We start from the raw sequence: 12237 nt of genomic DNA on the forward strand, positions 1-12237 counted from the left end.
GGGTTAAGTACCTGATAATAAAGAATATTTTTATTATATAAACATACATGAATGACAGAAATGTTGTTATCGCCTTAAAAAAGTCAGTACATCTTACATGGGGAACTGTATACGTTTTTATAATAAACTTCCAGATGACGTTTTACATTTAAATGAGAGAAAATTTAAGACATATATAAAAAGGACTCTCTGTACAAAAGCATATTATAAATTAAATGACTATCTAAATGACAGAACTGCATGGATTTGAATTTTGTATTAATGCGAATTGTATTGTAAATGTAATTATTGTATTTTTCTTTTTTAAATCAATATTATTTTATATAGTCATTATTATAATTATAAAGTGACGTATCATAATCTGTAACAGATGTATATGAATAAAGATGATTGATTGATTGATTGAATGTAAAGAGGTGCGTACCAGTGATCCATTCGAAATCAAAGAATTTCCAAATTGATGTAATAACATTTTAAAAATTAAAATTTATTTTCCAGCAATAAATAAGTAAATGCAATATCAACAACAAAATATCATTCCCTCCACCTCAAGTAGACCACCGATAAGTCTCTGGCAAAATTTATGGCAAATTAAGTTGACTTTTACCAGAGGGAGACTTTGTACAAAAGTCGATTGCTTGGGTACCTCTGTCCCATTCGTGTTTCAACCGTGAAGCAGTTGTGTTTGTATGGCTGTGTTTCGGTTTGAAGGGTGGGATATGGTGTGAATTTACTGGGTACAGAGGAATAACACCTGAGTCCTCAGGAATGGCAACGCATGGGGGGTTATCATGGGCGAAACAGTATACTCTGTTATGTTTATGTTACTACTCATGTGTATAGGCGACGGATACCACTTTCCATCAGGTGGGCCATCAGTTCGTTTGCCATTCTAATTTACATAAAAAAAGCCAAGAAGAACGGACAAGAAACTCAGCTGGTTGCTTTTCTCAAAAAGTTTTATTATATTCCCCTGGAAACCATCGTGAACAATTCTTGTTGAATTCATCACGTTGGGCTAAATGACCTGCCTTTTCATTCTCACCTATCATCCCTCCCTGATGCCCCACCACTGTATACATATCTTAAATAATTCTCGTGGAATTCGTCACAAGCTGGCTTGTTTTATTCACCTATCATCCTTCCTTTGGTGCACCGTCAGCGTGTACCGATAACAGAAACGGGGTTACCACTCCATTATCATGCAAAAAATATAGTTACAACCTTTACCGCTAGATGGCGTTGTATTAAGAAAATATTACACAAACTAATACAAAATTTCTATTTGAATAAAAAAATAAATTTATAATTTCAGTTAATAAATTTTATTGTCATTTCTCATACATTTGACCGTGTTGCCTCTTTAAATGGCGACGCAACGAGTCTTTAGACTTGAACCTGCCTTCGCAGTAGCCGCAGGAAAACGACCTTACATCCTCATGGGATCTCTCATGCCGCCTCTGGTCGCATTTAGTAAAAAATCTCCTAAAACAAATACTGCATGGATAGTTGCGTTCCTTTATATGCACGCAGCGTATGTGAGTTTTCAAATTTTGCTGCGCGTAAAACGTTTTCCCACATTCCGTGCATTCGTATATTTGTCGTTGGGCGCCGTGCTCTTGTATCCTATGTTCCAACAGCATATACGTGTAACGGAATGTCTTGTTGCACAATAGACAATACCGCTTCGACGCGCCAGTGTCGTGACTCTTCTTCATATGTTTAACTTTCGAATAGTTTGTTAAAAAAGTAGCCGGGCATAGAGTACATTTTTTTTCTCTATGCATAGAGTTCACGTGTGTTCTCAAACTTAAACGATTTATGTACGACACGCCACAGATCTCGCAAACGTTGTTCATGAAATGCTTGTTCATATGAACGGCCAATCTGGTGAATGTATTAAAGTTTTGCGCGCATATAGTACATTTTAAATCTCCCTCCAGTTTGTACGGTATCAACAGATGACGTTCTGTGTCTACGCCAAATTTTATATTGTGAATTTGTAAATGCGTTTTCAGTTCTTGCAAGTCTTTGCACGTCTCTGAACAGGTGTTGCAAGCCAGGTTTGTAATTTCGACGTTCTTGTAGGACAGTCCTCGTAGCGAATTGAATCTGAGCTTTAAGATCTTCGTGTTAGAGTGCATTTTATTGTGTTCCCTCAACTCTGCGATTTTCAAGAAGGACTCTTTGCAAAAGAAACAGCCGAATCTCGTTTTCCTCGACTTGAAGAGGCACAAATTTGAATTTTGCACAAGTTTCAGGGAATTTTCCCTGAGATCGATTTGCGTTTGAGATATATCTGGTGTTTTTTTCGTTTTTGTCTTCATAGATGTATCTGTAAAACAAATGTCAAATTTTTAAACAAAATTTAGTACATACGAGCAATTATCACCTTATGGTCTCATCGTCATCATCACATTAAGCATTATCTGTCCACTGCTGAACAAAAGCTTTCCCCTATTGAAGGGTTTTACTGGTAGGTACTGGCACTTTCTCCCACGCACAACCACTCTTTGGAATCAACTTCCAACAGCAGTGTTTCCGAACCGATACGACAACATAACCTTCAAGAAAAGAGTCCTTTTTAAAAGGACGGCAGCACACCTGCAATGCCGCTGGTGTTGTGGGTGATCATGGGCGGCGGTAGTCACTTACCATCAGGTGAGCCAAAAAAGGTGCCACGGTTTGACACCCTGCTGCCAATCCCTTGACTATTGAGTTCCCTTAGTCGCTTCATACGACACCCACGAGAAAGGAAGAGATGGCCTATTCTATGCCGGGACCATACAGCAAAACTCGGATAACTGATATTTAATTTTTTTTATACAACTTAGAATGGCATACAAGCTGACGGCCCACCTGATGGAAAGTGGTAACCGTCGCCTATACACATGAGCAGTACCACGGACATAACAGAGTGTACTGTTTCGCCCATGATACTCCCCATGCGTTGCCATGCCTGAGGACTCCAGTGTTATTCCTCTGTATCCTGTAAATTCACTGCCATATCCCACCCTTCAAAACGAAACACAGCCATGCAATCGTTCTTGTTATCCGTTTTTGAACCAATATATATGTAGATATTGTGACTCAAATAAAGAGATATTGCTATAGTGACTCCAAATTGTTTAAATAAGCATATTCCTTTTTAAAAGGCCTGCAGCACACCTGCAATGCCCTTGGTGTTGCGACTGAAAATGGGCGGCGGTAGTCACTTACCATTAGGTGAGCCGTATGCTCGTATCATAAAAAAAAATATTGTCCAGTGGGCGGCAAAATGCTCATAGTGAGCCCATTCTAGGGTTAAATAGGAGATATATACATATATAATATATATATATATATATATATATATATATATATATATATATATATACATATATATACATATACATATATAATACATATATATATATATATATATATATATATATATATATATATATATATATATATATATATATATATATATATATATATATATATATATATATATATATATATATATTACCGCGCAAACCTAGCCACTATTCTAGCAAATATTTACTATGGTGAGCGAACGAGCACCTACCCCATTGATGGGTGAAAATGGTATAGTAAACCTGCCTGCGCTATCGGGATACGCTGGCGGAGCACTAGCTTGCAATTGGATTGGGACTAGCAATGGGATTCTCAGTCTCCATTACTAACAATCCCTTTCCCCCCAAGCACCTACCCCATTTTAGATAGATACTCTTTATTGTTACCTCCATAAGATTACAATAGTAAGCTTAATATAAATATAAACAATTACAAGAAACGATCACAGTGGAAAAACAATGGGCGACCTTGTCGCTAAGACCGATCTCTTCCAGACAACCTTTGGATGGAGAGGAGTAATTATAAACAATATATACATATATACTCACTCGACTTCCTTAAAGACCTCACTCTGGCCTCACTTTTCCTCCGCACCGGTAGAGGCCTACGTACTGTTGATTTTTCATTAACAGATTCTTCTTTCTTGTCCATTTTGATTACAAATATTTGTCCTGTAATTAAAAAATAAAATAAAAATTGCGTCCTACAGAAAAAACCGATTTTAACTGTGAAAAAAGGAGTTACTTTGATCCAAAAACTAAATTGTATATTTTTTATTAAATTGCAATGACATCAACTGATTTTATGAAATTTCTATAGAAACAATCTGTGAATATATCCTTTTAGCTTAGATTATATATTGAGTTTCAAAAACGAATCAACTTTTTGTCAGCTAATTGTCAAATTACCAGAGGGAAACTTTGTATACCAGAGGGAGACTTTATACAAAAGTCGATTGCTTGGGTACCTCTGTGCCATTCGTGATTCAACCATAAAGCAGTTGTGTTTGCATGGCTGTGTTTTGGTTTGAAGGGTAGGATATGGTGTGAATTTACTGGGTACAGAGGAATAACACCTGAGTCCTCAGGAATGGCAACGCATGGGGATTATCATGGGCGAAACAGTATACTCTGTTATGTCCATAGTACTGCTCATGTCTATAGGCGACAGGTACCACTTTCCATCAGGTGGGCCGTCAGCTTGTTTGCCATTCTAAGTTGTATAAAAAAAAAGCTGACTCGTTTGCTTTATAAGCGTTTTATATACTTACGCACACCATGTATTTTAACATATCTATATTCAACCATTTATGTACCTTCAGAATCATTGATGCTGCCCTGATCAATGATAAAGGTTGAATCATCAGATTGACCATCAGAAGTTTCATTATAATCCTCTTCTTTAATATCCAATATGAGGTCTCCTTCTGAAAAAAAAAATGGAAAATTGTAAAGTGTGAATGTAACTGAATTTACAGGGTACAGAGAAATAAAGTTACTATAAAATACAAATTTATATTTCTATCTATTTAATTATTTAATGCAATATTTGTAAAATAGTAAATACTTATAAATATTAATGGGAAGTGATACAAAAGGCGGCCTTATTGCTAAGCAATCTCTTCCAGACAACATTTGGGTATAGGACATATCTATGTACCTATGCAAAGCTGGGACAGATCACTAGTAAGTATTATAATTGATACCTTTAGATAAACCATCTGACACAGTATACTGGCTCAACAGAGTTTCTTCCGCTGACAGCACTTGCTTCTTGAATTCGGTGGCATCTCTGAGTCTTGTGATACATCTGTCACATATCATTTGTGCTTCACAATCAGTGAATTTTGTTATCTAGAAGAAAATATTAATGTAAGGCAGAGGTATTCATGTAGATTTTTGTTCAGTCTCTCTCTGGTATAGATTTATTTAGGGGAGGGGATCCTAGAAACAACTGCAGCTCATCCGAAGGATACAGACTTAAGACTACATTGTGTGCTCATTAAGAGGTCTCCCTGAAAAATTATCTAAAATGCGCCAATATCTTTGGTAAAAATAAAAATTATTAATGTAATAACTGTCGGTTTAATTTACGTGTACCAAGAATATCAGGCTAGCGCTCACGTAAAAGCCGCTCAAGACTAAGGGTCCTGGATAGTGTCGAATATGATCGAGCTTTATCGACTAAATTACAAATTAAACCGGTAATGATTACATTAAAATCTAATGTGTACATACGAAACATTTAAAAATAGAATTCATTATTATCAGAATTATAAATTGAAATAAATAAATTGTATTTAGAACTTACGTATAAATTAAATGTATTCAATAACATATCACTATATATTTCAATTTGTCCGCCATAAGAATATTCGTCGGATATATTTTTAAAGCAAGGCTTTGTGAGGCAACAGCGACAAGAATCCATAATTTTAGTGTAGATAAACAAATAAAAAAATAACTGAAATATGTCAACTTTTTATTTTTAATAATAAAAAAAACAAATGTCTAATGATGTTAGTTAAGTTTAAGTCGTCGAAACTACCTAGATATAAACGAAACTGGAAAATAATCTATGTAACCACCAGTAAATATTATACAATAAAATAAACTAACATTCATGGTACTGTACAATTATTTATTATTAATTATAATGTATTTTAATGAAAAATATTGAAAGTCAATTGGTAACATAGATATTATACAAATATTATTTTTTCTATATGATCCGGTTATGAAACCAAACAAAACAATTTTTTTATGAACAAAATGTCAATGTCAAAAATATAGTCTACGTCCAATTTAGATTTCGGCAAAATACCCTAATATCGGGGTGAACGAACGCCACTAAAGAAAAAAAAAAATTCTTGCAAGGCTGAAGTTGCGTCCTTGGAAAATAAAGCCAATTAACAATAAAGACTACAGCATAGGGTTCTTCAATATTTGTGTTGTTGCTGCGATGGAATGTAATAAGAAATTTTAAAGTATAAAATTACAGATTATATAAATTCCTTTACGGTGTAGTTTGCTGCGAAGCATTATTGGAAAGAAATGACTCACGACTTTTCATAGAATAAATTGCACAAATAGCACGTTATTGTTATAGAAATATGCTTTAGATGTCGGCAGTCTTACCCCATAATAATATACCATAGGAAAGTATACTTTGAAAGTAACTATCTCATTTATCATTAAAGTAACTCTCATTTAATGTCCATTCCCATAAAAGACGTATTAACTTTTTCTAAACGATACATCGGAACAGCAAGTTTATGTTAAGATATAGTGTTAAGATTATGAGATCACGGTTTAATTATAAATATAACATTAATCCCTTCCAGTTAGTATCATAATACGTACAGATGAAATATAAACATCACTTGCGAGGATACAGAACGCTAGAACTAACGATTGTAGTTCGCACTTGACCATTCATTTGCCTTTTATTACTTTTTAACTTACCTAACGTTCGTGATTACACGATTGTTGAATAATTGCCAACCATTTTATACGACAAATATGTTTAATGTAAAAAACATGCTTTCTCCATTTCGTTTATTAGTATTAATGATCATGTTTTTTTTTTTTTTATATAGAATACACGATTAAAAAGTTAGTATTTGTGATTTTTTTTTAAATGGCAAAGAGCTAGTGTTGCGTATTATGTCACTAATAAACAGGAAACGAGACGGGATATTAAAAAGGAACGGTAAGGGTTTTGGTATTAGTGATAGTTTTTTTTTTTTTAATAATCTATACTTTCTGTCGCTATTTTTTTCTGCGACAACTTTGTTAATATAACTGTATGTAGAGCTGTGTGTGTGTGTGTGTGCGTGTTTTTTTTTTATTATGTCTATATTTTTTTATTATCCTTTTTCTACTCTTCTGATCTTTTTTATTCATTTTAAACTTTATTGCACTATTTATAATGTCTTTGTTCCCAAATTATTACTATTTTGATACACGTTGATTTCCCCGTTTTCATACTTAGAAATGGCTATAGGGAACCAAAACGCCGAAACCAAAGAAGAGGTGGGAAAACTGTTTTTTTTTTTTTTTAAGTATATAATTAAAGCAATAATGTATGACTATGCACTCTTATTGAGCAATGGCCACGCCACATTACTCCCTTGCCACGACCCTCATCGTAGCCTATGCAAATTCAGTAATATGTCCCTAGCGTGTTCGTTCTTAAATATTCTTAAATAGGAAGACTTTGTACAAAAGTCGTTTGCTTCGGTACCTCTGTCCCATTGCGTTTCAACCGTGAGGCAGTTGTGTTTGCATGACTGTGTTTCGGTTTGAAGGGTGAGATATGGCGTGAATTTACTGGGTACAGAGGAATAACACCTGAGTCCTCAGGAATGGCAACGCATGGGGGGTATCATGGGTGAAACAGTATACTCTGTTATGCCCATGGTACTGGTCATGTTTTTGAGGCTCGAGGCTCAATCTACATAATCTAAGGTTTTATCGAATAATACCGTTTTAGAAAATATCCTGAGTCACTACAACACTCAGGATATTTTCTGAATTCAGTAACTAACTAACTACTAACTTTGCATGCAGAAAGATTATGATGAATATCGCTGGACAGAATGTTAAGGGGCTGTAAGAAAAAGGTTGTACACGGCCATAGACCTACAGCTCAATTAATTAGAAAAATAAAAATACTTGTGTCTTGTCACTAAAATAATCTTTGTAACATTGTACGTAATAAAATATTGAAAATATTAAATAACATTATTGGTCTCCCGTAAAACTCCACATCCATCAGGTTATGGGCCCAGCACGCTTCCACTGTGCACAAACTAGGTATCAATAAATTCTTTAGTGAAATTTGAAAATCGAAAAAGAAAAATATTATTGACTTAACAATAATAACCTTAATATTTGTCATGCTCTCTAAATTGATTTTGTCTAAAAATTGTATTTATTTATTAAAAAAAATTTAATATACATACATATCTGTCACGCCTGTCTCCCATTAGGGTAGGCAGAAACAATGGAACGCCAAATGCTTCGATTCAAACAAACCTCTTTCGCTTCTTCCACATTTTTAATATAACAGTGCGATTATAGTGCTTCGTGTATTGATTGTGTGTTTATTATGAATAAACTGTCAAGTTACTTGGACGAATGTTGTCGTATTTCAGTTACCTTTACAGTTTTCATATATTTAGGAAACTACCTGCGTAATTATACTGAAATATATGAAAACAATGTACCAAATTTCTATAGGAATGCGTCAACCGCAAATTCTACGCACTAGAGTATTGCAGAGAGACCGCCATAATCGTAGAAAAAAAAAAACAAATTAAAAAAAGTTTTATTTTATTTCATAGTATTTTCGTAATGTTGTACAATCATAGACTATAATTATGCAATAATAGTGTACTACAGAAGATAAGGCTGTATAACATTGTACCTTTGTTTCCTTAGCGGATAAACTGTAACTTAGATATTTTTAGTGCAATCTACTGGCAGCACGCACTTTCTTATTACAGTATCATACTGGTAACCCGATAGACATGCACAGCCGTCAACCATGCAGAAATCTGGGCACGCCCTGGGTCCTGATTGAAAGCATTCATGGCCACAGTAGTTGCTGCAGCCGCTTGTCGCGTTATTGTCACCGTGACATTCAGCTGTGTGAAAAAAAAACAGTAATATAACAAAACCAGTAATTTAAAAATTATATAACCAGCTGTATGTAAAAAAAAAAATGATGTAATTTTTCTTCTTTCTTTAGTCTTTAATTTTAATTTTAAATGTAACGTACAAGACGAGCTTATCTCTAATAAAATATTTCTTCCAGCAAACATTTACATGTGATTTAAATTGTTAATTAAAACAATCATATGATTTGTGTACATTGCAATAAAAACACTTAAATTTATTATTAACATAACCATAACATTGTGCGATAAGTACATTTTATCTTTGGCTGTTACACAGGTTACACTCTGGGTTCGTTGCACGCGTCCGTGTAGCCTAACTTCAAGCTGCAGCTGAAAATCAGTGCTTTGCTTTTAAGCAAAACCATGACTGAGCTGTAGCCTATTTGGATCACTGCGACACACATGGCGAAACCATATTTTCATATTTTATCTTTTGTTGTATGTTTTGAAAAGTGTAAATAATTTGATTGTATAAATTCATTTGTAAATTTACGTGTGTCATAAATGGCTCAAATAAAAAGTTTCTATCTATCTATCTACATTCAAAGTTTAATATAAACTACATATTAATTACACAAAATATATAAACACCGATAAGTGAGTTTTATTTATTTGTTTTACACAGTTGTATGAAAAAGAATAAGTACATTCTTTTTTTTAATTTCATTATTTACTTTTTATAGAGATTTATCTCTTCCAGACAAGCTTTGGGTAGAAGGAATTAAAGCATAAATAGGTAGGTGGCTTTATCAGGTCGAGCTCCATGCGGGTCCTACTGGAAACCATCGTGGTTAATTCTAGTGGAATTTGTTACGATGGGCTAACGGACCTGCTTTTATCCTTAATTATCGCCCGTCACTGGTGCCCCGCCAGTGTAAATCGATAGATCTTTTATATATTAAAAAAAAAAAAAACAAGAATTCATACTGGCCTGCTACCACTTAAAAATAAAAAAGAAATACTTATTATATAGAATTAGCGTTAGAATTTAAAAATAAAAAAAAAATTATTTACCTGTGCAAAAATCGAGGGAAACCATTATAAAAGCTAAAATAAAAAACAATTTACGCAGATTATTTAACATGATGTTAAAATTGCTTATAAAAAAAAATATGGCGAAGACACAACTAAATTATATTATGCTTAATTGTCAAATGAAGCAAATATTGTTATGTCTTCAATTTATAACGAATTGTTGGACAGCTGTGCTAATATTGATTGCCTGTTTATGTTTTTCATTGTTTTTAGGGTTCCGTAATAAACATATTCTTTATTGTGCTTGTAAATTACATAGATTACGCATTTATAAATATTGTCAGCAAGGGTGGACTTATCTTTGCAAAAGATCTCTTCCAGTCAACACAATACAAGCAAGGAAAGCATGTGCACGAGTGCTGTACAAAAAACATTTATACTAATCAATACATAAGTTAGAAATAAAAAGTTAAATTAAATATTAATATATACGTGGTTTGTCCGGAAAGTAAGTATAAAAGTTTTTTAAAAATTTTATTTTACAATTATTCAGGTAAATCAATTTTATCCCCTTCAAAGTACTCCCCCTGTGACATAATGCACTTGTGCCAACGCCGTTTCCACTGTGAGAAGGCTCCTTGAAAGTCCTCTGGTTGTAGGTTTCTCAGCTGCCCCGTCGTAGCTTTTTTTATCTCATTTATGTCCCCCAAATGCCGCCCCCGAAGTACCAATTTGGTTTTTGGGAACAAGAAGAAGTCACACGGGGCCAAATCCGGCGAATAGGGGGGTGTTCGGTCACCGTAATGGAATTTTTACTCAAAAACTCACGGACAACAAGAGAGGTGTGGGCAGGGGCATTGTCGTGGTGAAGAATCCAACGCCCCTCTCGCGCCAATTCTGGACGAACTCGTGCCACACGAGCTTTGAGGCGTCTGAGCACATCGACGTAGAATTTTCCATCAACTGTCTGGCCTGGAGGGACGAATTCTTGATGGACAATCCCCCGAACATCGAAAAAAACAATCAACATTGTCTTGACATTTGAGCGGGATTTTCTTGATTTTTTTGTTCGTGGTTCCCCGGATGTCTTATCGAATTAGATCGGCAAAAATTTCACGGCCATTCTTGCCGAGTTTCGAGAGAAACTTGATTACGACGCGCTGCTCTTCAACGGAAGCGGGCTCCATGCCGACGGGGTTTCGTTAAGAGGTAACTTCACAGATGGCGTGACAAGCCAGTTCGCACCGCACGGCGGTCAGACCAGAACTGAAGCATTGTTAGGGACATAAGGAAGGGGTCCTGCGCTTACCTGGCCTCCCCACTCCTCTTTCTCGCATTCCAGAACACTTTTATACGAACTTTCCGGACAGACCTCGTAATAACAATAAACTCTTTATTGCGCATAATAAAATTGTTATTGTGGGTTATCGGTTCTTTTTTTTTTATACAACTTAGAATGGCAAACAAGCTGGCCATCACCTGATGGAAAGTGGTAACTGTCGCCTATAGACATGAGCAGTACCATGGACATAACAGAGTATACTGTTTCGTCCATGATACCACCCATGCGTCGCCATTCCTGAGGACTCAGATGTTATTCCTCTGTACCCAGTAAATTCACGCCCTAATCCCACCCTTCAAACCGAAACACAGCCATGCAAACACAACTGCTTCACAGTTGAAACACGAATGGGACAGAGGTGCCTAAGCAATCGACTTTTGTACAAAGTCTCCTCTCTCTATATATATATATATATATATATATATATATATATATATATATATATATATATATATATATATATATATAGAGAGAGAGAGTATATATATATATATATATATATATATATATATATATTTATTTATTGGATGAAAATGGAGTGTTAACCCCGCCTGCGCTAACGGTATACGCTGGCGGGGCACCAGTGAAGGGTGATCGATGAGGATGAAAACAGGCCAGTTAGCCCATCATGATGAATTCATCAGGAATTAACCATGATAGTTTCTAGGGGGAACCGCGAGGAGGTCGACCTGGTTGGATATATTGCTAGCAATGGGATTCTTAGTCTCCATTACTAACAATCCCTTTCCCCGCTCTCTACTATATTATGCATGTATTATACATATAAACCTTCCTTTTGAATCACTCTATCTATTAAAAAAAAAGGCATCAAAATCCGTTCCGTAGTTTTAAAGATCTAAGCATACATAAGGGACAG

General features: G+C 34.9%; 1 protein-coding gene and 2 long non-coding RNA genes across 3 annotated transcripts; 1 reads left to right on the forward strand and 2 right to left on the reverse strand.

Moving 5' to 3' along the window:
• Positions 1 to 1302: 1302 nt before the first annotated feature.
• Positions 1303 to 5884, reverse strand: LOC113510094 (PR domain zinc finger protein 5-like). Its single transcript, XM_026893511.3, has 5 exons — positions 5671 to 5884; positions 5066 to 5213; positions 4676 to 4786; positions 3909 to 4031; positions 1303 to 2335 (listed from the first exon to the last, which is right to left on the reverse strand). Exons 1-5 carry the CDS (start codon positions 5788 to 5790, stop codon positions 1332 to 1334), a joined length of 1506 nt encoding a protein of 501 aa, XP_026749312.2. The 5' UTR covers positions 5791 to 5884; the 3' UTR covers positions 1303 to 1331.
• A 2795-nt stretch (positions 5885 to 8679) lies between these two features.
• Positions 8680 to 10201, reverse strand: LOC128202115 (uncharacterized). Its single transcript, XR_008253612.1, has 2 exons — positions 10058 to 10201; positions 8680 to 9010 (listed from the first exon to the last, which is right to left on the reverse strand). It is a non-coding gene; the product is annotated as an uncharacterized LOC128202115 (long non-coding RNA).
• On the forward strand, positions 8893 to 10198 carry LOC128202116 (uncharacterized). The gene is made up of 2 exons (XR_008253613.1): positions 8893 to 9028; positions 9321 to 10198. It is a non-coding gene; the product is annotated as an uncharacterized LOC128202116 (long non-coding RNA).
• Positions 10202 to 12237: the final 2036 nt, after the last annotated feature.

Source organism: Galleria mellonella, unplaced genomic scaffold, assembly GCF_026898425.1.
Source record: "Galleria mellonella isolate WM207_F2 unplaced genomic scaffold, CSIRO_AGI_GalMel_v1 utg778, whole genome shotgun sequence".
Lineage (NCBI taxonomy): Eukaryota > Metazoa > Arthropoda > Insecta > Lepidoptera > Pyralidae > Galleria > Galleria mellonella.

Bases quoted from the DNA above. Each gene is read 5' to 3' on its own strand.
- LOC113510094 (XM_026893511.3), bottom strand. From the start codon at position 5,790: ATGGATTCTTGTCGCTGTTGCCTCACAAAGCCTTGCTTTAAAAATATA. The intron at 4,787-5,065 runs GTATCAATTATA...TTTTTTTTTCAG, and splicing joins GTCAGATGGTTTATCTAAAG to AAGGAGACCTCATATTGGAT. The intron at 4,032-4,675 runs GTACATAAATGG...TTTTAATTACAG, and splicing joins CAGCATCAATGATTCTGAAG to GACAAATATTTGTAATCAAA.